Consider the following 25,991-nt stretch of genomic DNA (forward strand, 5'->3'; position numbering starts at 1 on the left):
TTTTGAGTACCACAAGTCAAGTGCCATTTAGTCCCATTATATGTGAGAGACAGACATCTCTATGGCTGATAACTCCAAAACTTTGCAACTCATACCACTCACTAGATGGATAAATTGTGTTACAGGCAAAAGGAAAAATATGTATTTTTTGATTTGGGGGGTGAACTGTCATTTTAAATGTATTTTCAGTTTGGAGTTCTACCTAATAAGGTCTTATACCATGAAGACAATGAGTTGAGTTGTTAGAAGAGATTTCTACTTTAATCTAGATCTGGATCAATGAATCTACCTGTTGCTACTGGCTTTTTAGGGATATATCTGTCTGTATTCATGACGACTGACAGAAAAAATGTTTGAATTTCCAAACATCACTGACTGACGTCCCCTGAGCACAGTAGGCAAACAAACATCAGTATCCAGGCCCAAGCCAAAGGCCACCTTCCCTCTGTCAGCCTTAATGATTTGCAGGATCATGTCCTTTGATTTCAGACAGCTGTGGGCTCAAACACCTCAGTGCAGGATTTAGGAAGCTTCCAGCAGTCAGCAAGAGAAGGATGACTGACAGTTGCTGTTGACCATTAGCTCAGATATGCCTCATTTATTCACAAATCCTCCAACCTTGGGCAATGCAGCAAGAAGCTGTTAAATCTCTGTCAAATGCCACCCAATGGGTTCATTTGTCCTCAGGCTGGGAGGTAAATTATGCAGCAAACTATGGAAATGTGTTTCTGGATTTACTGTAGCTGTGCACAGTAGTCCATGTGACAGAAATAGGTGGAGTTTACAGAAACCTCTACAAAACAATGCTGTCTCCACACAGGTGTTCTCATTTAAATCAAATAATTATACATATCTGGACTCTGTGGCTGACAATGTGGATTGACATTTTCTTCACAATTATCGTTAGTTTGTGCTGATAATTCCCAGCGTGCTTCCACTCAACTCAAACCTGAGCAGAGGTCTAGCCAAAATAACGGAAAATGAGTGTGGGTGTTGCAGGGTGTATAAAAACTGGCTTAGTTCGCAATAAAAAAGAAGATCAGAGAGGTGTATTTTAATTTCATCAGGGTGTATTTTACATTTTATTAGTTGGCAGGTGATGTGATGCCTCAGCAATCATAGATTGCTTCAGTTTCTTACCAAAGAGACCAAGTGCTGAGAGAGGGAGGCAGCTGTTAGCTAAATAAGCAGAAGACAAGGAATTTTCCCAACTGTGTAAACGTATTAATTAGTTGCTTTCCTTGCACTGTATTGGCAGGTACCACTGGTGAAAATCAATAATCAGACCTTAATGGAGCAAAGCTTGTGATACACAACAATACCTGAGGGTACACATGGTTTTCTAAATGGCCACCACAGTCACACCGACCCCTCTCTACCATATACCCATTTTTGTCATTTTTAGATGGTGGATGGCGATCTTTAGGGAGAGACTGCAGAAAGCTGAGAATCTGAAGATTTATTTTAGATGCAGCTCAGCAGTGTGCTGTCATAAATATGTGATGAGGACTGATTCTTTTGGCGCCTATTCAAAATTTGACAGTTTAGAGTGTATAAGAGCTTAGAACATTATGATTGAAGAATGGTCATTCCCATGCTTCACCACTCGAGAACTGATAAAAACAGACAAAAATATATACCTCCATACCTCCAAAACACAACAATAAAATAAGATAAAATAAGACACCAAGACCTTCAGGAACACCATAAAAATCATGCTGTGATTTGGTATCGAAAGTTTTTGACATTTGGGAGATTTTTGTAAGAACTGTCAAGATAGAAAAGTCTCACATCCTCTTAATGCCCCAGGTATCTAGTTTGTGGTTGTGAAATTTCATGAGGCTGTGATTACCCTGGAGGTCACAATATGTGATTTTATACAATGAGGTCAAGTATCAAAAACGGTCTCACTACAATGAAAGGCTACCATGAGCACTAACGTCATCACACATGAATATAATTGAGCTTATTGAACGTATAGACTCCAGTCATATGCAATTCCAATAATGTTTAGGGACCCCAGTATGTCAAATATTCAAATAGAAAGAGGAAGTATAAAACTGCATGTTTTTTGCCCCATACTGAATGTGATTAGCAAAAAGTAGCCATATCTGAAAAGGTGAGACTCTTGGGTAACGTCGAAAAAAGGTTTGAATGAAGTACTCCGCTGGTATTGGTATCACTTAAAGGGTAGTGGTATCATAATTTATTAAATGAGACCCAGCCCTAGTACCCATAGCTCAATTTTCATTCAGATATGCTGAGGTGAGAGGTCAAGGCACCCCTATAAAATTGCCATTCCAGTTTTATCTTCACCAAAATGTGGCCTAATTTAGAGTATGATTAAGCCCTTATCCCGGCTAGCTAGCATGACATGCGTTACTCTAGCTTTAAAACCGAGCCTACTACAGCCTTTGAAAGAGAGTAAAGTTGGCAGAGGACATGTACGTCTCTGTGGAGTTGAAGAGGTTTTAGTACTGCATAGTAGTGCATAATGTTTACACAATCAAATCTTAGCTACATAGCAGCTGAAAATATGTCCAACCAAAGTCTTGTGGTTATTGCAAGTAAAACTCTTGAACTCAAAGCAAATGCAAGATAATATGATCAAAAACATCTCCTATCAGCTGTTTTCTGTTGCCAGTGTTCACAGTGCCTAATCTGTTCCGACCTATGTCTAACAGGCCTTTCACCCAGACTCAACCCTTCACCTCATCAGTGGTGAACCCACAAGATAACAACCCTGCATCACTTATTTTGGATCGTGCTTAATCAAGGTCACCTGACTTTCAAGCACTCACCTCTATTTTTTTTCCCCTGACTGACCAGTAGCTGACATTGTGTCCCAATCCTGTCAGATCTTTAAGATCCAATAACAGGAGAATTCTTGAATTGCAGCTGGTCTGATCCTTCACCATACAGACTGTAGATAGAAGCAGATGAAATGAGATTCTCTACAGGGTGACTGGCCTCGCTTTACACTTCAGAGTGAGGAGCTCAGTGATTTGGGAGGCCCGTGTTATCAAGCCGCTGACTCCTCTGAGAGGAGCCAGTTGAGATGTCTGGGAGCCTCCCTTTGGAAGTGACAAACTGGGAGGAAACCCTGGGCATACCCAGAACATTTCAACGGGATTACATATCCCATCTGTCCTGGGAGCACTTAGGGATCCCCAAGGAAGAGCCTGTCGCAGGGAAAAAGAACAGCAGACTGCTCTGCTCACCCTGTTGGCACTGTGACCCCGACCAGGATAAGCGGCTCAAAAAATGGATGAATGGAAGGATGGGAGTTGTCCATCATCTCCACTGCCTCAGTAAATTTATCTTAAGAGGGAGTTTATTTGTATGAGAGTTCCTCAAGCAGGAAAAAAACCAGACCACATCTTCCTGTAAGCGGCACATTACTACAAGCTATAAAAAGAAAATCACTAAAAAAAGCTTCCACCCCTTCCATCATGGCCTTAGTTACAAATCCTCCTCAGTGCTCGTCTCAGGGCTGTCGACAGCTTTGTATGTTTCAGATGTAGCTCATTTATAAAGTACATGCATCTATTATCAGGCCCAGTAATAAAACATATTACACAAAAAAGCGATGAATTACATAGTACTGTTTATATTTTATGTTTATATTTGAAGCTTCGTCTTAGGTTTTCAAATTAAGCTTTGAATGTGTGCTGTCATATTTTATGATGTAATCACCCTAAAAAATAAAAATCCTAGAACAAGTTGTACAATATGAATAAAGTAATCAATTTGATGAAACGAGTTAGCCTTTTTTATTAAATCAACTTTCTTTAATGAATATAACTTGTCAGTTTCATCAGCGTAAATATAATTTATAATGCTGTTAGACTCCTGTTGGTTTATGTGCAGCAAGAGGGAGAGCAAACAGCAGTAGAGTTGCAAACTGTAAGTACTTTTTATCAGTGTTAACATTAACAATTAATCAAAAAAAAACAAGATTCTCCTTATACCAAACAACACGAAATGCGTTTTTTTTCCACTTAATCAAAGTTTTATTTCCACAGCAACATACATGTTCACATGCTCATAAAAGCAATCTCTTATTTGATAGTAGATTGATTAAATTTAATTAATCAATCAAATTGATTATTGGTAATAATCCCTAGGCTGCAGTAAAAATGATGTATTCTGCTTTAATATAGATTAAAGCAGAATACTTTGTTAGATCAAATATTTTGTGACTTTTGAGAAAGATTACATTAGCTTATTTCAATACATTTCAACTGTTCGACTTTGAGTTATTGGAAATGACTGGATCACCTGAGTCAGAAACAATCCTATGCAGCCACCACAGGAATCTTATATTCTTCTACAAATATTATAATACTAATAATTAATGTTAGTGTTGCCTAATCATGATCTGCAACTGTGCAGAAATACCAGGTTTAAGCAGAACGAATAGACATGCAAAAAAAAAAACATTCAAATGTTGATTTAAAATTCAAATGTCAACTTTAGAAATTATGCTTTGAAGCTTCAAACTACTCGGTACAGCTCTAGATTTACAAAGAGAGAGAAAATGAAGGACTATAAGCCCCTTAAATAGAGTCGTAGTTCATGGATTTTCCATGACCATATGCACTTTTTATTAATTTAATGCATTTACTGCAAACTTAGACTAGTCTTAACTGTATGTGCTGTCTGTGTGGAATGTTTTTTTTTTTTGCGTAAAGAGAAATCATGGGGTTCAAGTCGCCAAAGCCCTGTTTTTGGATGTTGAAGATATTAAATTTAAATCCACCTTGTCGTACTTGCTGGCAGACTGCAATTTAAACTGCAATTTCCACTGCAGGAATATAAACTAAACCAACACAGCCGAGCCACACACTTACCAAAAGCCTTTCATTTATTACCAGTCTGCATTACTCTGCAATGCCTTCAGCTTTTAATCAGCACAGATATAATGAAGTTGGCTCATATGCTGTTAGTTGAGAACACTATTAGCTACCAGCCTATAAAGTCATTAACAACCTCCTGTCATATTTCCAAAACAATATCTGCAGCACATCCGTGGCATGATCTTCCAGCCATTAATGGTCACTAACGCAAACATTTAAATCCACCTACTGGTATTTTTGCTGTTATCCCACATGTCTTGTAAGATTTTAAAATCTGGCTGTGCCTCAATATCCCACATCATTTAAAAAAGAAACAGAACAGACAGTAAGGCTCACATAGAAATAAGCCATAAGTCACTGTGATTTAACTATAGCTGATTTCTTATTTTAGACTCTCCCTTCTAATATCTTCACACAGGCTTTCCCAGGAAAGCAAAGGAAGAACAGCCCAGATTCCTTCCTGGTCACGGATCAGTGAACCGGCTTTTTATCCTTTCACAGATAATCAAGGGGTCATTTGCTATTTCTGTCAACATATGTCTAGTGTAGCTGAGAGAGCTGGTCAGTCATGTTCCCTGAGGGTATCCTGGGTGAGCTGCTGTGGGAGTATAGATTTTGGGGAACTACTGCAGGTTTATGCACTGTTCATGGACAGGATATGAAGTAAAGCCAAGGCCTGGTATACTTTTTTATTATATAAATAAGAAAGAGATGTAGACATATATATATAAATACATACATAAATATAGTGCTTAGAAATTGCTTTTTTGAGTTGTTGCTGTACGCCATTGCAGCTGTGTTTTTTGTGTGTCTGATGGAAAAGATGTACTTCTATTTTAACCTGTGCAGCTGTCTAAACCAGCTGCATAATATCTCATTTTTCACTTGCACTATACTCATATAACTGCAACTCAAAGCATCTTTTTATGCTTCAAGACATTTTTGTTTCTTTCACTCTTCACATTTTCTTGTTAGTACATGATAATATATTAAGCTGTGAGCTGTCAGGCGCTCTGGCATGTACACCAGCAATGTACTGAACAGAAGATGTGTCCATTGAAGACACTAATGCAGGACTACAGCATGTTGGATACTCTGAAAGGGGGACTACGTATTTGCATTAGTCCTGCTGTTACACTCGACTAAGGAAGCCACTAGTCTCCGAACTACAGCTAGTCTCTGGGCAACCATCCTAACTTGTTAGCATGACTCAAATGCAGAGGACACATTTTCTCCAGGAAATGATAAGTTGTAACTTTACCTTAAAGAACCAGTGTGTAGGATTTAGTGGCATCTGTTAGTGAGCTTGAAGATTGCAAACACTTTGTCTCACTCTCCCCTTTCAAGCATGTAGGAGAACCTACTGTGGCTGCGGAAGTCTGTATCTAGAGTCAGTGTTTGGTTTGGAAAACTTTTCGCCACAAACATTCTGCCTCGTCCTGCCCTACTGTTCTCTGACTGGCTGTGAATCAAACTGTAGATACTGGTAGTTGGGACAAGTTTGGAAAGGAGGTTTTAGTGAATGAATGTATCAAACACAGGATTTGTGCCCAGGAGACTGTGGTTTGTGTCCCATGTGAAGCTAAATGTTACTGTTAGCTTTTTTCTGAGACTTAGTTGTCAGGTTTGTTTTATTTATTATTTAGTATTATTCTCAGTCTTCAGTCCCACTCTGGTTAGGCTTTTGGCACCAAAACTATTTGGGTAGGTTTAGGAACAAAACCTACTTGAGTAGAGTTTTTGTTTGGTTTTTTTTAATGATTTTTTTGTGCTTTTGCCTTTATTGCAATAGCGGCAGCTGAAGAGATGACAGGAAAGGGGGTAGAGAGAGAGAGAGAGGATGACACGCATCAAATCGGCCAAAAGTGGGAGTCGCACTGGCAATCACTACAGAGGACTGACAGCCTCAGTACATGGGGTGCACGCTCTGCCAACTGAGCTATAGGGGCGCTCTGCTACTTGAGTAGAGTTTGGATCAAAAACTTCTTGGATAGGGTTAGGAACACAACTACCTGGGTAGGTTTAGGAACAAGAACTACTTGGTTACGTTTAGGAAAAGTTCAAATAGACCATTACTCAATGTTAGAAAGGCTTTCTGGCAATCCTAAGGACACATCGTCAAGGCAACAAGTAGTATCCAGTCACAGCATAGCAGTAGAAGCCAATCACAGTACAGTAGAGTGGGACTAGGTGGAACAGTCTTTGGACAAAAACTCACATTCAAACATGCCAGAGCAACATGGCGGACACTGTGGGAGAGGATCCGTGCCCTCTGTAGATATCAACAGCTCTCAGGTTATTATACACTAATGACAACATATTATGTGTCAAAATCCATGTAAATCTTCCACACCGGACCGTTAATGACTTAGCCTTGTGTGTCTTTACCTGACTAGGTCTCCATGAAGCTGAATGTAGAGTCCCTGTCCGTCTCTCTGAGCACACAGCTCCTCCACTGTGGTACTGGTGGAGCAAAGCACCAACTGCAGGTCTGTCTGAGGGGTGGAGGAGGCCTGCGGGCCAGAGGCAGGTGGCTGGGGGTCCACTGTGCCCCCATACAGACACACACAGCCCCGCTGGGTGTCGCCCTTCAACCAGTCCCGCTCTCGTGATCCAAACCTGGTCTTTCTCGTCACACAGCCACGACTCCCATTCCGCTTCATGTTGCGCTGCTGACACAGAAAGATTCATTTTAATATACAGATTGACATCAGATAGGCTACATATCAGGATGTCTAACACCCATGGGTTCAAAATGTAATGCTGACCATCCTAGAGGTGCTGTGGGCTACCTTTATACAACATCTCTGCTGGTAGTTACCAAGTGAATGATCTCAGTAACTTAATAATTCTCATCAATATAATGTCGTCATAAAAATGCAATGGGACAAACATGAAACATGCTCAAACAGTACAAATGTCCACAGGACCGATTCACAACTTTGGGGAACAGTCATTTACAGCACACAGGGGTTGTTACAAAAGGAACTGGAGGATTTCAACTGTGGAGACAAAACAGATTTCATGAGGATGGACTATGTGACTGCATTACTAACAGGAACCACAATATCATGTTGTTCTTTGCTCTTGCTCTAATCACTTGTGGCGATGTTAGCCGGATGAGCAGGAGCCTAATGTTTTTCCTGAAAATTATACAACACTGGACTATCTTAGTTTGACATTAATAAGGACTGAAGTTGTGCTAAAATGATAGCATGTAAGTAACATCAGCTGACCATGACAGACTTCCATCACTGGCACAACAAAGACATTACTGCTGGTCATTTAGTCCAAGAGGTAAAGACCTGTCCACTATTCTGATGCTGCATGAAGGACAGGATATGAAAGCACAAATCTGGAGAGCATCCAGTGTAGTGACTTACATATGTTGTCAATACTGTTTAAAAATGAGGTCATCTTTGCATCATTCAATTGTGATACCCTGAAAAATGTCAAGAGAAGACCCCCAAAAGAAACCACACACAAACACAGACACAAACACAATGGTGCATCATGTAATCACACATGATTGCACAGTGCAAATCATCTTTCCACAATATGTAAGAATTTTTACTTATTTTACCAAACTATGACACAAGGTATAAAATTATTATTTTGATTCGACCAACTGGCAAAAACTCAATTTCTGTCATTTGTCAATGGTCTGTCATTTACTCACACTTACCAATTAATATGTATGTATTTTTAATAATACATTTTTACATCATACCTCTCTAATGTTTTAGCTTTTTAGAATAATGTGAAATGTGAAAATCAGCATTATCAAATAATAATGAATAGATCTCTTTTTTTTAAATTCTTTTTAGATTTTTCTTTGGAAACTACCTAAACCTGAATAATCTAAAGAAAAACTTGTTCACTTCTTAATTTAACTTTTTAACTCAGTTCATGTTATTAGAGAATCGTCTCCGTCCAACTCATTGCACAGCAGATAAGGTACTGTAGTTATGACTGGCTCTTACAGAGTAGTTATGAAGCACACAGATACACAATTAGGCCTATATTGTATATTATACCAACAATCAGTTGGATTTTACAGCCAGTGAATTGCTTGGGCTGTTGTATTGGGAAAGTAGAGACGTCAAAGAGAAAGCAAGGGCCTATTCGCAACACATTGTTTGAGGGGCCACTCCCTCTACGGGCCCTTCCACCCAATGGGCCCTTGTGCAACTGCACAGCCTATATTTACATCCCTGTTTCGCAGTCTTCATTGACATATGGAGCTTGCTCAGTCAAGCTAGTAAGTGGATCTTGAGTTAAGATGGTTGTGCTAAATCTTTATCTCCAAGGTCAAAAATAATCTTTCCCTTTCACTCCTCGAAGAGATGATAAGTGAAGCAGCATTAATCCAAAGGTTAGAGAGGGGGCAATTCCACACCTGCTGAATAGTGGTCATCCTTTTCTCGTCAGCTGCTGGTAAGGGATTTCTGACTGAGGCAGTGAACCACTGCCTGCTGCTGTGGAATCAAGTGGTCAACCCAGTGAACTACAGATGCACTGGGCAGCTCCCAGGTGTGGACATGTGTGCTGCTGTGTGAATGTGAAGCAGGGCCTTGCTGGCTGAATTAGAGCAAGCATGTTCAATCAACCTGTCCTGAGTCAGAAAGGAGCAGCTAAATACACTGCATTCTTTACTACATCCCAGTGACTCTGAATGGTTGATCTGGTGCAGCTTTCATTTAGCTATAGAGCTCACTTGTAGATTTCATGATTATAGAGTACGTATCTGTAACATAAAGACAGCAAGGCAGCTAGGGTTTGGATGTGACCCTGGGGTTGCAACAATTATTTTCATTATCATTTAGTCTGCCAATTATTTTGACAATTAACTGATCAATCATTTAGTCTATAAAATTGTGAAAAATGCTCATCACAATTTCCCAGAGCCAAATGACATCTTCAAATAGCTTCTTTTGTCTAAAAACAGTCTACAACCCAATTATTTTTCATTTATTATCCTAAATGAGAAAAAATTAACAAATTCTTGCATTTACGAAGCTGGAACCCGTAAAATGCTTGACATTTTTGCTTGAGAAATGAAACAGTTGGCAATGTTGGCAATTTTCTTTCAAACAACTAATTGATCTCTATTTGATTATTTTAGGCTAATGTTATGTCTGTCTGTTAATGTTAGATATGAAACAGACTGCTAACCATTGTCCCTTCCCACTGACTGAATTATGGGTGAATGATTTTACAGCCAGTATTTGTTAGAAGAAGTATTGTAGCACTTAATCAATTCAAAAGAAAATCAGCATTTTATTTATGGAAATATGCACTTATTAACAGGGGGATCTGTTTTATTTTATGTGTAATGTTAATGTGAAGGACAATATTAATGTGAGTAATGCATACATATTAACCAGGGATGTAACATCACAATATAAAAATACAATGATAAAAAGTACACAATACAATATTTATATAAATATAATATAATATTAATAAAATTTGATGGGTACAGAATTTTTTGTTTTTGATTTTTTTTTTTTTTTTCATTTAATGCAGTAGTATTACTGCTGTCCCTCTTTAATAAAATACAATAAAAGTAGCCAGCCACCTTAGCATGTGCAGAAAACTTGAACTGTCTTTGGCAATGAATGTGTGAATTATGTATGAACAATTAAAAAAAAAACAATGCAACAGTCAGTAGCAGTCCTTTCATAAAATAAATAAAAAATACTAGAAGAAAATAATTAACCATGTAATATCACAGGGTATATTGTCACAGTCTGGTACAATATTGAGACATTTTTATTGCACTATCGAGATATTCAATATATTGTCATTAAGGCCGGGCAATATAGCAATATTATAGCAGTATCATGATATCAGACGAGATAAGTTTTGTTGTTAGATAAGCATTGTCTTTCCCTGGTTTTAAGGGCTGCGTCAGATTAAAGTGATTTCTGAACTTACCAGACTGTTCTATTACTTGCTCTGATTCAGTTAGTGAATATATTCACATTACTGATGATTTTCAGTCAAGCACCACAAGCTGAGTGCCATTTAGTCTCATTATATTGGAGAGAAAGGAGACATCCCTATGGCTGATATCTCTAAAATATGTAATATGTATGTATGTAAAAATATGTATTTTTGATTTTGGGGTGAATTGTATCTTTATAAAAGTATGTAAGCATTAGTGCAATATTTACGTAAGGTAATCATTGTGCAGTAAAATGATTCCTGTCAGTGGTTTCTGATTTTATATGACAGACATTCCCCAACTTGAGTATCTGAACATTTACACATCTAAACATTCTGGGACCCACCCAAACTTTTAATCACAACTTGGATCAACACACAAGACCAATGACGACCAGTGACGAGATTTAACATTCGTTCTGCTGTTAATTTGACAGGTCACCAAATATGGTGCAACACTTGTTAAATTAGGTCAGATGGCTTTGTGTTATTACTTCTGATTTCTTTTTTAAAATTAACCAGAAAAAATTGTGGTAATTTCAAATTTATAAAACTGAAATTCAAAAAAGTTTTATTTATATTTCATGACCTCTTTCATCATTATTATGTCATTTACCATTATCTATAAGATCATTGTATATTTGCACTATTGGAAAATTTACAGTATGTTATTTTAAAGATATATTGTGGAATAGCCTAAAATTATTGAGATATTATTTATATGCTATAATGCCCTCTATTTAATGAAATCTGACAAAAACTCAGCATTTTACTTATGGTATTGTGCACTTATTAACAGGGTGACCTATTTTTATGATTTTGATGTGCACTGTCCTTCACATAAACTCAGCAATGCATACACACTAATTGAAAAGCACAGCTGAGATTTTGTGTGTGTGTGTGTGTGTGTGTGTGTGTGTGTGTGTGTGTGTGTGTGTGTGTGTGTGTGTGTGTTTGTCGTTGCCTTGTGAGCAGCTACCTCAGGGACTTATACGTTATTACACATCATGTGTCTTGCCCTAAAATGTCACAGAAGAGCTGTTAAGCAGTGGGCCCTCCTATAAAAGCTCTATCAGCCTCTATAGTGTGTGTGTGCGCGCGTGCGTGCGTGTGCGTGTGGGGTTTGTGGCTGTTAATTGGCTCTGGTACATTCCTCATTTAATGGCAATCGTCCACAGATCAATCATCAACCAGAGGATATCAATCACTGGAGATCACACCGGTTACATAATATTACAAGGATGCCTTCATGCACTTTGCCCTGCTTGAATCACCTACACTGCAATGCAAGAAAAACCTTGACATGTAACACAATATAGAGATATCTGTCGAGCACTTTGTCCTGTTTGAATCCGCATCAGCAGAGAACAAATCCTCCCCTCGTCATGACTTGCCTTTAGCACTCGGATCCCCGTCGCAGCATGAGCTCCGGGACCACTGCGGCTGCCGCGACCTGCAGTCTGATTCAGCCCCGCTTGGTGGACCACCGTGTCCGGCTGCCTGTCTATGCAAGCCCCGTTATCTCCGACATCACCTCCTTTCTTGATGCCCGTTTGGGTGTTAGTTGCCACGACCGCTGCTCTATTATTGTCCTCGTCCTCCATCGCCATGTATGATCCCTCTTTAACAGCGCCAAAAACCAAGAAGTGCGGTCCCGGTACGCGGCTGGCAGATTCCCACGGAGAGGTGAAAATTCATCCTGTGTCGGTGCTGCGACGCCATATCCAGACTGAATCTGACTGTTGTCAGATAGGCCCGCTGGAGAGCTGATCAATAAACATTAAATGGGCGGGTTCAACCTATTTATTATTCATCAGCCACTGCCCCTTTCTGAGGGGAGAGGCGTATTACATTTATCACAAGGCGAGAAGTCTTTCCCCACTTCATGCGGTTTATAACGAAAAATCACGATTGTGTCCGTGTGGGGCGTGTCTGTGGCACTCAATGTGTTAATTCACTGAGTTTTAGATCGCAAATGGAAATAACTATAACATTCATATAATACTATTCAGTTGCATTTTCTTATAAATAACCATCCATGCAGGATTTATAAGTTGTAACTGGCTTTATCGATGCTTAATAATTAATTTGGAATTTCTTTATGGATCATTTATAAGCCATCTACAAGAATAACGTTTGGATTGCCAGGGTGGGGAAATTCCCATAAACTTATCTAGCATATCACACTTGATATATCTTTTTTTTAGTTAGCTCTTTAATTCATCAGGTAAACCTACGGGCTGTTTGACCACTTACCAGCTGTGGCACATCTGGACCAGTGTCCATTTATTAACAATTTATTACACCTGCAAGCTAAACTAATTAATTTATTAACATTTATAATTCCTGAGGATCTAGTGACAGACGACAGATTTGTTTGGTTTATATATGATAGAAAAAATGGATGACTGCGGACTCGATGGCTTTACCGGATATTTTGATAATTGATTATCGTTTTGAGCATTTTTTTTTTTTTAAAGAAAAACAGGAAACAATCTCTGATTCGAGCTTCTTAAACATTCCTATTTTCTGGTTTACTTACTCCTTTATGACAGTAAATGAATATATTTAAATTGTGGACATAACACGAGGATGTCATCTTGGCCTTTGAGAAACACTGATGGACATTTTTCAACATTTCCTGACACTCTATAGACCAAGCAACTAATCCATAAAGAAAATCATCAAAGCATTAATCAACAATGGAAATAATTGTGAGTCACAGCACTAGATTATTTATTAAAAGGGTAAACTGAACCTGTATTAATGACTTTAACCTTATTTACTCAAGCAGCTTTTTCCCAATCTGGCAACCCAAAAATAGCTAACGTAGCTAGTTGTCATGGATTAGGTTTGATGCTTTAATGTTATAAACTTATTTATTAACCATGAATATTGTTGTAACTTAAATCTTACAAATACTTACAAAAGTTCCCATTACTAGAACACCTACATATATGATTAAAGAGTGTTAAGAGCTAGTTAGAGCTAACACTAAGGTAACCAAGCTAGCTAGCTAGATTAAATGACAAATATTTTTGCCCTATTTTGCTTATGCTAAACATTAACTATCAGGTAACATTAACACTCATTATTATATAACGCTAGCCTACTTTTTGCATCCCTTCCCATCCCACACACACAGGTTTCACTTACAAAGTGGTACTTCAATGAATTTCTTGTATCTACCTTTGTTTCTCTTGGCTCCTGTGGAGGAAACAGCTGCTATCCGGCTAAAATCATCTCGTGTCGTTACTCGGTGTTTTTTTTTTTTTTTCTCCTGATGCAATGACTCAGTAAATAATTTGTGGGAAATAACTACTGAAGACATCCAGGCAGAAATACAGAGGAAGATATGTAGACACTGTATCAGAGGATATCAAGGGTCAAATCCACTGGTTCACATAATGACAATTACTGATGATTTGGTGATTTGATTAATTGCAGCTTTTTGGGTCATATGCACCACTAACATACTAAATAAACTGAACCTGTGGGGCTTAAGGTGGGGTCTGTATTTTTTTTTTTTTTTTATGCTTGCAAGGTGCTTAGCCTGTTCCTAAATAAATTAGATTTTTTTCCCAGTTTTTCTTTTTATTTTTACTGTTTGTTCTCATTGTTGTCCTGTGTTGTATTAACAGTTTTCCACATGGACAGTAAAGTTCCTTCATTAACTAACTACAGGGGTGAGAAGAGCTTAGTAGAGCTATTTTTTGCCTTTGAGGACCATTTGAGGAGCCTAGAAGTCACAAATCTGAATATTTTACATACAAAATTCCAAATAAAGTAAAATTAAGTAATTATACTGACTTCTTACCAACAGATTTGAGTTAATTCTCTGATTCATTAACAGGACTGGCTTTTACAGCCCCTGAAGATTCAGCACTATCAGTAGTGGGGTTGTTCTTGGAGATGACCACCATATGAAGATACCACAATCAGCTGTATCATTCTTGAGATAAAGGGTGATGCAGGTGCAGGATTTTCCTCACTGGAGAAGGGACACAAAAATCCACAAAGTGGTACGCAACTCCCAGCTACACACCTGTTAATGATTTATTTTAATTCTGAATTCCCAGAGCAGTTAAGGAATAGGCCTTTTCCACAGCAGACCTGTTGACCTGTAGCAGGGAAAGAACAGGTGAAATGAATCATATGAATGATTGATCTGTTCTGTCTCCATATACCATGACACTTGGAAGCCAGTATACTTTGTACCAGAACAGTGAAACTAAAGCAGCTAAATACAATTCAGACATCATTTTATTATTTATTCTGTCAAAATGTCTTCCATGAAAAAAAACAAAACATAGTAGACTCTTTACCTTATTAAAATTCAGCTCTTCATGGAGACCCACTCATCCTCTGTAACTACACACAATAATGAGAATGAGATTTGATTTTATAGAGGCCCTTCATGCTCAAGGCTTACCCTGCACTCTTGTTACATTATTAGATGCCTAATAAAAAATTAAAATACTGTACTTGCTCATTTCACATTTTTGAATTTGGAGTTTCATATACTTACATGTTTACAATCAATTAATAGCAATCTTTTAAAATTGTACTGTAATAACTGATTATTACATGCTGTATATGCATTGTTCTTTAATAGATATAGCCATAATAACAAAAAAAAAGTTGAGCTAGGGCTCCCTCCATCATGTATGTAATTTAATCTTATAATATCTGTATATATTGTGATACAGTACATTTTCTGGAAAACCAATTAGGAATAATTTGATTTTTTATTAATAAAATTTCTGGCTAACGCAGCACATTCCATAGCTTGAGGTAATCAAGGAAGTACCTCACATTGATGCAAAAATTACACCAAAATCCAAAATGACAACAGAACTGTCCTGTTGATTGGCATCATTGTTGATAGTGGTAAACTAAAACTAGAAATGGTTATGGAGATAAATATTGACATGAAAGTTGAAAATTTAGATTGCCTTACATTATGAATCTTCAGATTACTCATTCCTATAAAAACCCAAGTGAGCCCAGCGCTCATTAAATAAGACGCAGGGTGTAAAATTTACTTTCGTATCTACCAGTCAAATGGCTAGTAAATATTCGGATTTACCAACCACTCAATAGATTACCGTTTTTTGTTTTTTTTTTGGGCTGGCGAGGGAAGACACTCTACCAGCCACTTGCTTTTTTTAAAACCAGCATTTCAGACTGTTACAGCACACCCCCAAACCAAGAAAACAAACTACCATTGTTCAACTAGATTTTTATTTCACTTTTTATTCGCTTGATCATTTTCTCCAACCCAAAGACAAGAATACACAGCATAAATTGAAAATATCCCATTTAATAGTTTACAACTTCTCATCTTTAATCATCATTTCATACTTTCAGTCCAACATTCACACTCACCTTGAAGCCATGGAACTGAGATTCAGTTCAACATGTCAGACTTGACCGGAAAAAAAGTGAACCTCATGCCTCCACCCTCCCCCAATAAACCGGTTACCATAATGTTGTACAGTCAGGACAGGCCCGGGGGTTACAAACAGATTTTGTTTTCAAAATACAATGGATGCATTTGTTTTGATTCAACAGGGAACGTGAACATGGTGGCAATTCAGATGCTTTTCCAAGCCCTTTACACACTGAATTCACCCTAACAAATAAAAAAAAAAATTAAACAAAAATCAATTATCCAATTTATCCAAATGAAGTATGTGCACTTTCATCACCCTCTTAAAAACATTAACAGTATTGTGAGCACTATCTGACAACTTCCTATTGTACATGTTAGTACTGACTGACCCATGAAGGTGGTGTGACAGATTTTCATAATTTGAACTTTTCTTGCATTTCAAAAAGAGTCTCAGGTCAAGAGTAGAAATGACATTATTTACACTGGTTTTCACATGCAGCTCAGAAGCTGAAAGTTGAAATTGCAGCCAAAAATCATGTCCTATCTAGATAAAAGACATGTCACACACTATCACGCTCTCTCAAGCATGATTATTTTCTTTCTCTCTGTGTCTCACACTCATACACTCACACACACACACAAACACACATACTAATATCACTTCAAACGCTGATCACACCGCTGATGGGTTATTTGTTTCCGTTTCTTTTCTTCCTTTTAAGTTACAGTGTCCAAAGCACTTATGTTGGGTTCATTTCCATTTGTACATTTAAAACTGCATGAGTTACGTTATCATTGAAAGAACTGATCAGATGTGATTAACAAGGGTACATACTGGTTGAATAAGACATTACAAACAACACCAACAAAAACATTCAGGAATAGATGTATGAAACGTCCTTTCCCATCCCGTCAGCCTTCCATTTTGCACAGCTCCCCCTTGTGGCTATTAGCTTGTAGCACAGGTTAGTTTTGTTGCACACAAAATCTAAAAGTTCCTACCAGAAAAAAATTAATTCTATTGCCTTCGTTCCTCAAATCCTGCCATGTAATGTTGAGTTTGAAATAGTGAGGGCTTAGATTAGTTTGTCATGATGTGTTGTAGCCCCACATTTCATATTGGAGACTACAGTGAGAAGCTGAAAGGTGTGCCATGCAGAAGCAAATAACATCAGCGATAAGGGGCGAAAGTAAAGAAAGGAAGCCAAAAGAAAGCCCTGCACTGTTCAGATCAAGTGAAAGACACATATCTAGAACCACTTACTACTTAAATTTATATCAGCTCTTGTCCAGATAAAAGTCTATTCCAATTTAAACCCACTGGCTATGGCCTTGCTTGGTTGAGACATGATGCTTTTAGGAAGATGCTGCATGGCAGACAAAAAGGTAACCAGGCAACCGTGAGAGCTAACACATCAAGACCAAGGGGCATCATTTCATGAATCAATTTGTGGATTCAAAAGAGTTTAATAGATGTGAAATTTCAACCACACATAAGGCCAGGAGGAAGAGTTACATCTTGGTAAGAAACCTACTCCTCTTCCAAGGAGGGTGTGGACACATGAGGCGTTTGAGGGGCAGGGGAAAAGATAAAGCAAGGTGCCACTTCTGCTGCTGCTGCGCAGCACTGTGCTTAGGTTTCTCAGTAGTACAGAACATCATTCAGACAACACCTGTAAAGACGGATTCAACTCTTATTTCCACATCCAAAGGAGCCCCAACAAGTAGCCTACTGACTCACCAACTACCCTTGTAAAAGAAGTAAAGATGACACATCCGATCATGAAGTATGAAGAATAGTAAATCAAATGCAGTTCAATTGCATCATTTTAAGATCCTTTTTTTGTACATATATGCATACAATTATACTTCCTAGCTAATCTTTTAAGTCTTCATGTGGGTTTTATTTAATTTGATCAGCTTTTGTTTGTTTTACAACTATATACAATATACAGGCAGCAGATCATATATCTTTTACAATGAATGAGTGATGATACAGGGAAGTCTTCATAGACTGATGCTTACTAGATCTATTTAGACAATATACATTGTGAATAATTGGAATTTTTAGAAAATGGTATCTAAAAAAAGGATGAAAGATAGTACAAGAGACAAAATTGTAAAAGCCCTCAATATGTACAGAAAAAAAGCCAATATAGCATTTGTCAACAACAGAAAAAGTTAAACTGAAATAATTTTCTCCATATACACATATCATAGCTCAAAAATATTTCCAAAGCTAATAGTTTCTCTGATTTGGTCACAGAAGTTAGAAGATAGTGAAGCATAGTGAAAAGAAGAAGTATACAGCCTGATTGAACATCTGAGGATCTCAACTCAGCGTCACAGGGCTGCTAAGCTCGTTAAGTAATGAGATGTACAATCTACCATTAGTTTCTCTCATGCAGATGCTCCCCTTGATTGCAATTCATGACTAAATAAACAAAGCTGTCAATCTACTGCAACTGAAAGTTAACAGAAAGAGAGAACATTGTGAGGTATTAAGGTTACTGTCCCCGACAGCATGGTCATAATTCTGATTTGGAGAAGACGAGAGCCAGGAAATCATACTAACAGTCACCGACCACATTAACAACCCGTCCCAGTACCTCACCGAGTGATCCAAACTCACACTTCAATGTTTATTGACGGGGGAGAAATCTTAATGATATTTCACTTTAGTCGAACATTTATACTTTTTAAAAACACTTGAAACCTTGATGCCAGCTTATGGTAAATTTACACAGATTAGCTGCCATAATCTTTCAGATTTGCTTTTGTTTTTATCACTTATTAATAACATCCGACAGGCATTTTTAATGGAACAATCAGGATTATGTAGCTATAATTTATGTTTTTGTCAAATCTAAGACAAAAATGCATTGCTGTGGACATTCAGATAAGCCAATATTAGTGGGTGACTGATCATTAACTCATTATGACATACAGAAGTGGAAAAAGTAAATTAATTAAATGAAGTAAGATACCAATTCAAATCCATCCTGGACCATTTCCCTCAGATTGAAAACACGATCAGCACACAAGCAGACTTACAAACGAAGCTCATACAGAACTCAATAGTTCAGGGGCTTTTATCTAGCTAAGTCAGAAAGGCACATCACTTTGATATCAGGCATAAATAATTAAGTCAAATTACTGCAGAAATAAAACACTTTCACAAAAATAGTGCCAATAAAGATGAGTGTCCTCATCAGAGAAGACAGCCATGAAAAAGAAGACTTGAGGGAAAAAAGCATTCAGTGCATGTAACTACATTCATAACAAGCTTCATTTACATGTATGTGCATGGTGACTAAGATCAACCAGGTTAAACAAATCTGAAATGTATCTAAATTGCAAGCTAGACTGTGAAGACACAGATGCAGAAAAAGTTTAAACGCAGATCTCCAACACAAATGCAATCAGCTTATCCTCAGATAAATTGTAGGCCTGGATTAAATCCATCCTAATGAATGAATCTCCTCAAACTATGCAAAAGCAATTAACAGTTGATTTTATTATACAGATTGAAAACTAAAGCTACAGATGAGATGGGTTTAGGAGAGCTGTGTGGGAAAGTCTGAGCACATTCTCTGACATTAGCCACGGTTGATCAAACTGGGCATCTTGGATTTGTTTATGCTCTTATCATTGTGACAAATGTAAACTACTTCCTATAGAAACATAGGATTAAGAGACCTACTGACAGAAAAATCCCCTCCGAGCTTGAGTCAAGGTGTAATTGTGATCCTAACAGTGCTCAAACATGCTTTAAGCAAATTAATGTAATTCAAAATGAATACAACTCTCACAAGTTATATCACTCAAAGGGGGTTATACAAGAAGTTTCTGACCTCACTAAATAGACCTTTCAAAGCTTTTTCTGCTGCCATCATAAGACTGAAGGTTCATTTTAGAAAATCTGAATGCAAAGCCAATCATAAATATCAATGGAGCAAAGTTCCATCCAGTCCAAAGTTTCAACTGCATTTTAGCTTAATTATAACTTAAAATAAAACTATGGTTACTGCAGTGCTCATAGTGGGCTACACTTTTTCTCTAAGTGACTCGAGAGGTTAAGTGTACCACAGTCAATGGTGTGCCTATGTGCTTTCGTGGGTGGTAACGGTGCTGGGCGGAGGGTGTATATGTGGGAAATAGTACTACTATGCAAAGAGATCATGGAAACTAATTCAGAAAGAAAAGAGAAAGTTCATTGATTGATATGTTTTCCCAATTATTCTGGTGATGTCAATAGTCAGTAGGGTCTTCGTAACATCTGTATTTTTCTCCTGTGTTAGATGCTCTGCTGCTTCCCATGCAACTCGAGGGCAGCGGACTGCAGTGACGTCACAGGGGGATCCGTTGGAAGAAAGGAGGGAGGTGAAAGGAAAATCGTTTTCATAGTTCCCTTGGTGTGGGGTGGGGTGGGGGGGGCTTTTAAGAGCAACAAGAAGCAGCTCATCACTGCCAGGACTGAGGGGGGAAGTTATTAACCTCAGCCAGGTCTTGCACAGGCGAGCCTTTGAGTGTGTACGTCAGCTTGATCCTCATTCGTAGCTGTTGCTGTAATTTTGTGAAGGATGATTGTGTTTATAAGAGAGGAAATTTAAGACTGAACAGGTCTTAAATATGTGCTTAAATGGGTTGCTTTGGTATTTTTCAACCCTATTTTCCCATTTTTTGTGTCTAAGTGACTAATGGGAACAGCACTTTTTGAAACTGGTCCAGTATTGAGCGAGGACGCTGCATGAGGAGCTAAACTAAGCTACAACATAATCCCTATGAACAAGTGCACACCTCAGAGTATGTCCACTTAAAGTGCTTGTTTTTCCCACTTACAGGCTCAGATTGTTATTGTCTGACAACATTGTGGACAGGATCACTACAGAATTGTAATTTTAACTGCATCTTCTTTTAAACACATCAGAAACAAAATAAAACTCAGCAGAAAGTCTTGGCTTGTCTTTCCACTGCTCCAACAATCAGACTCTGGTTTGGTTCAAATAAAACCATCATTCACTGAGCTAGATGTGAAAATATTATAGCAGTACACTCCATTTCTCCTGGCTTCCTCTCTGCTGTTAATGTGGTACCTTGAATATAGGGTTTATTTCAACCAAACAACCAGAATTAGTGATTGCTGCAACAGTGGAAAGACAAATCAAGGTGTTTTAGTGAGATTTATTTTGTTCCTGTCAAGTTTGTGTGATGCGATGGTGTTAAAATTACAGTTTTGCAAAGTTCGGTGGCTTTCAAGACAGGTATGTTTAGGATACCTTTTATTTAAGCAGACTCTTTAAAAAAAAGTCTACCTCTGTAGCAATCCTTTCCATGATGTTGTCAGATGCAGTCTGTGCTAACAGGCAGAGCCTGAAAGTGGCACTTTTGGTGAACTTACTTTGGTGTGCACTGTTGCCCATAAGGATTACGCTGTAGTGCAGCAGCACTCTCCCTCAATATTTCACCAATTTCAAAAAATGTTGTGCCTTTTGATCACTTAGAAACAAACACATTGGAAAATAGGACCTAGGTTGAAAAACAGTAAAGTTACCCCTTTCAAGGACAAAAGAACTGATCAAAAACAATTTGTAAAGGACAAACTCACCTTCTGTGGGTTGAGGACTCTGATGACCTGTGTGACAGTTCCCTGGTTGAGTGCTGGGACAACATTACTGCTAGGGGAGAGGAGCTGCAGCTGGAATGTCTGACAAACAGAGAGGGGACACTATGTTAGATGAAAATTTAATGAGAAATGGGGTCATTGCAGCAATATAAAATAGAGATTCTCACATCGATCGGGCACTGACCACGACAGATGGCTCTTCAGTTCAAATGACTTAACTGCACTCTTTATATTTATCAGTCAGATAATGTGATGTTAAAATATGTGATGCAGGCAAATAAACATCACTCAAGTAGTGTTTTAGTTGCCTAATCCATCATGGCTGCCAGATCTCCACAAAACACACATATATGGCTGATCCATCTGTCTCACCAGTCACACTTGGGAAAACTTGGGATGGCGCCACTGGGAAGGTGGGACTTGTAATATAGTGAGGTCAGCAGTATCTTTGGGCTGTCTGGTTAATACTGGAGACCTGCAATAGCCTTCTGAATGTTGACTAGGATATTCAAAGCTGGGTCCTTAAAAAACATGCTGCAAGGGCTTCTTTTTGAATGGTTTATGAACACAACCTGATCTGAATTTCAGCTTACAGAAACAGACCACAGTGGTATGTTACTCTAAGGCCAAGCAGACATGGTCAGCAACATTTCCCAAGAAAAACCTATTACTTTTCAAATCTCTAACTACTGGAATAGAGAAATCTCATATTTTTTGAGCTAACAAACATGAGAGCGAAGCAGTGGCTTTTATAGCATTTCTTAGACATAAGATTTAAAAACAGCAAGAAAAGGATCATGCAATTTGAACTGGCATTTGTCCCAAAAGTCTGTCAAAGCATTCCTTAAATAAAACAATACCAACAGAACATACCAAAGACACTGCTATTCTATTAATGTAGTCAGTTTCCATTACTGACAGGCTTAAAAATTAGCTGAGTTTTTATGTTAAAAACCCCAAATTCATTCATTCATGTAGGTTTATAGTGTACACATTAGTAACAGTGTAAGGTATTAAATCTTTAACACCATTATGCATTAGAATGTCTTGCAATTTAGCCACCTAATATCAGTGCCTGCTTACCTTTGGTACTGCAGCCTGAAAAACAAAGTCTGTCATATCTGCCTCTGTTGAGTTGGAAGCATGGATGGTGATGACCGCGATGTTTGGATTGGGATTAGCTCTCTCAAATGTGAAGTCTATTTTTAGACCATTCTTGTTGTATGCCGTCATAGGAGGAATAGCTGTACAGGAATTTCAGACAAGAAGACCATCAAAAGATTTAGAGAAATAATAAGCAACATTTAAGTAGATGTGTCATGGTAATGCAAGAAAAGAAAAACACAATGACCGAGGACAATACCACAAACTATTGTATATTTGGGAGTGGAAGGTCAAGGGTAGCAACAGACTCTCACCTGCAGCTGCAATGTCATTAAACAGGGGCTGTGAGGAGAGGCCATCCAGGAGGAAAGAGGGTTGGGAAGTGGGCACAGAGGGAGCAGGAGCAGGCGCTGGGCCGCCTGGGGACAACAACACATTGGAGTTTCTGTTTACTTTTTATATACCAAAACCAGACTATGTTACAGCTAAACAGGAGCAGGGACAGGCTGGACACGTCACATTCACAGTAGTGGCACCAACACAGGTTTATACCAGGTCCTTGCTTTGCTCTAAAAGGGATAATAGAGAGCTTTAAACAGAGCATCCTACCACTTAGCGAGAGGTCGCCCAGCAGATCAAGCAGTTCTCCTCCAGCTGAGGCAGGCTTGGTGGGCATCGTGGTCTGGATTACTGGCACCACATCATTACCACCCAGCAGGTCTAATAAATCGTTAGCCTGGGGGACAAGGACAACATGTCACCATGATGAAATACTTGCAATAAAAATGTGTTTTTCTTGTAACTTCAAATGTTTCTGCTTTCGGTCTTTAATAAAAGAAAATAAAAGCAGCTTGCCATGACCTAAGCATGTGGAAAAAACTGGAATGACTTCTCTTTGGCAATTAATGTTTGAATCACGTATATGCAGTTGCAAAACAATAACAATGCGGAGTATAGCAGTCAGTTGTGGTCCCTTCATGAAACAAAAAAATAATAATACAACAAAATAATGAACTATCACAGTAATTAATATCACAGAAAGCTAGATATTGTCATAGTCTGTAGTATGATATTGCAACCTTTTTTTATTGCGATATCAGCATATTTGATGTTGCTACATCCCTACTGTGTATTATATGCCAAATTAGAAAACAATAATGCTGCAGTTTAAGTTAAAAGAGAATGATTAATTATAAATAAATTTTAGGTCTCTACTGTCTCAAACATCTTAACCAAGACTTTTTTTTTTATTTTAGCACAAAAATATAAGTATTAAAGTAGAAACTGTTACTGTTACTCACTGTAATTGTAATTATTCTTTAAATTCTTTATAATGCAGTAATTAAAACTGCCCTCACCTGGTTGGCTGGCTGGGTGACAGGTGGTGGATGTTTTGGTTCCACAACAGAGGGCTCTGTTTCCCCATTTGTCTGAACAATCTCTGTTGGGCCATTTGTAGCACTTTTCTCCATGATGGGCATTCGCTCTAAGAGAGCTGGCCTATAGTCAGTGACAAAAAATTGATCAAAATCATGCATTGGATGATTTTCATCGTCTATGAACCGCTACAATGTGGTTCTGATGATGTCATTGGAATTTCTGGGTGAGCGCAATGCAGTCTCACCTCATGTGGTCGTATTTCTTGAAAAGCGCATTGTACTCTACAGCTCTCTGCTGAAGCTCCACATCGATGCTGCTGCCATATATCGAAACCACCTTCTTGATTCGGCTAAAACACAAATTTAAATGTTTTAGTGTAGGGTAGAGAAGGGGAAAAGTAGCATTGGTTATGACTACTGAACTTTATCTCCTTGTCACTCAAATGTTTGCAACGCTTCAAAGTCTAGGATACATCTAAAAGTCCATTTACTCACTTAACACTGCTGAAGCGAGTAGACAGCTTCATGATGGCAGTAAGGGCATAACCCCGGGTTACAGGTGTGGACAGGTTGGACACCAGGAGGCCTTCCAGCACATCCAGAACTTCATCCTCAGTCACCTAAATTCAAAGGGAGGAGAAGAAAATCGCAATGAATACATTAATTAATCCCAGGAAAAGACTGAAGAAAGTCAACATCTATACAGCCAGGAGACAAATGCTGTCAGAAAATAAATGGTATCAACACAGTCTGTCAGACGATGGATCACTCATTTTATCGTCATACAGCATTTCAGTGTGAGCCATTCCCCGTCCACTAAAGTGCCACAATCTTTTAGCTTGATGAATATGTTGCAGTAACTGGTGGATTTTATTCTCTCTTCACAGGCAACACTAACATGAAGTCTGCATGTATCTAATTCATGCAGATAAAATAAGTTCTAACACAGATATTCCCAGAGTGAGGGTCGTGAAGGTACTGCATGTGGGCTGCGAGAGGCCCTTATGATAAAAGTTTTTCAAATGAAAAAATAAAAAATGAAAAATAATATGCAATTTTAATCCCATGGCTTTGCTTTATCAGTTCCTTTTCAAAAATGTAAATATTTAGTTATAGATATTTTTTGGTAATTTCAAATTTGATAACAAACTTGAAAATTAACACCATATTTGGTGCATTACAGTATGCCCATGTACCTACAGAATTAATTTACTTATGAAATAAAAAAATATATAGGGAATATATGTCTATATGTATGTGTATATATATGTGTATATAATATAAATGGTTTTCTTGTGTGTTGACCAGAGTAGGAATTTTAGATTTGTGTGGATTTTGAGATTTTAAATTGGGCCACAGCATTCTTAAGCTTGGGAATGGCTGTTCTAACAGGTTCCGTCAACACAAAATCTGATGACCTAATGTTTCTTTCAGGTTTAAGGTTTGTGCATAGTGGAGACTTCAATTTCTATGTGTGTTTGGCTGGGGTTCTTCCTGATGTACCTGGATGGGCTCCTCCTCCTCACACTGTCCAGATACCAGCAGGTCTCCGTACTCTCCTATGCACCAGGACGCCACCTGCACTAGAGGTTGCTGCAGAACACAGACAAACGTTAAGCCCACTCTGATTCACCCTGAAGCTAGTCTGAAATATAAACCATGCCTCACATAATCAAATC

At 38.2% G+C, this 25,991-nt stretch overlaps 2 protein-coding genes across 4 annotated transcripts in view; both read right to left on the bottom strand.

Moving 5' to 3' along the window:
- The window catches only part of phlpp2 (PH domain and leucine rich repeat protein phosphatase 2), a 54,606-nt gene extending 42,074 nt beyond the window's left edge, over positions 1-12,532 (bottom strand). Inside the window, exons 1-2 of one of the 2 annotated variants that reach the window (XM_084717513.1) lie at positions 12,203-12,532; positions 7,248-7,531 (exon numbers count right to left, since the gene is read on the bottom strand). In XM_084717513.1, coding sequence (XP_084573639.1) covers positions 7,248-7,531; positions 12,203-12,418 — 500 coding nt within the window. In that variant the 5' untranslated portion in view covers positions 12,419-12,532. Of the gene's footprint in view, positions 1-7,247; positions 7,588-12,202 lie in introns of those variants that run through there. The other variant, XM_084717504.1, reaches the window with a different exon arrangement.
- Positions 12,533-16,044: 3,512 nt separating this feature from the next.
- ap1g1 (adaptor related protein complex 1 subunit gamma 1) overlaps positions 16,045-25,991 on the bottom strand; it is a 28,065-nt gene continuing 18,118 nt past the window's right edge. For both annotated transcript variants that reach the window (XM_084717533.1, XM_084717525.1), the window contains exons 15-23: positions 25,816-25,905; positions 24,808-24,932; positions 24,558-24,662; positions 24,292-24,433; positions 23,543-23,669; positions 23,248-23,352; positions 22,913-23,073; positions 21,812-21,910; positions 16,045-20,769 (exon numbers count right to left, since the gene is read on the bottom strand). In XM_084717533.1, coding sequence (XP_084573659.1) covers positions 20,668-20,769; positions 21,812-21,910; positions 22,913-23,073; positions 23,248-23,352; positions 23,543-23,669; positions 24,292-24,433; positions 24,558-24,662; positions 24,808-24,932; positions 25,816-25,905 — 1,056 coding nt within the window. In that variant the 3' untranslated portion in view covers positions 16,045-20,667. The remainder of the gene's footprint in view (positions 20,770-21,811; positions 21,911-22,912; positions 23,074-23,247; positions 23,353-23,542; positions 23,670-24,291; positions 24,434-24,557; positions 24,663-24,807; positions 24,933-25,815; positions 25,906-25,991) is intronic.

Source organism: Lutjanus erythropterus, chromosome 1 (genome assembly GCF_056507025.1).
Source record: "Lutjanus erythropterus isolate fLutEry1 chromosome 1, fLutEry1.hap2, whole genome shotgun sequence".
NCBI lineage: Eukaryota > Metazoa > Chordata > Actinopteri > Lutjaniformes > Lutjanidae > Lutjanus > Lutjanus erythropterus.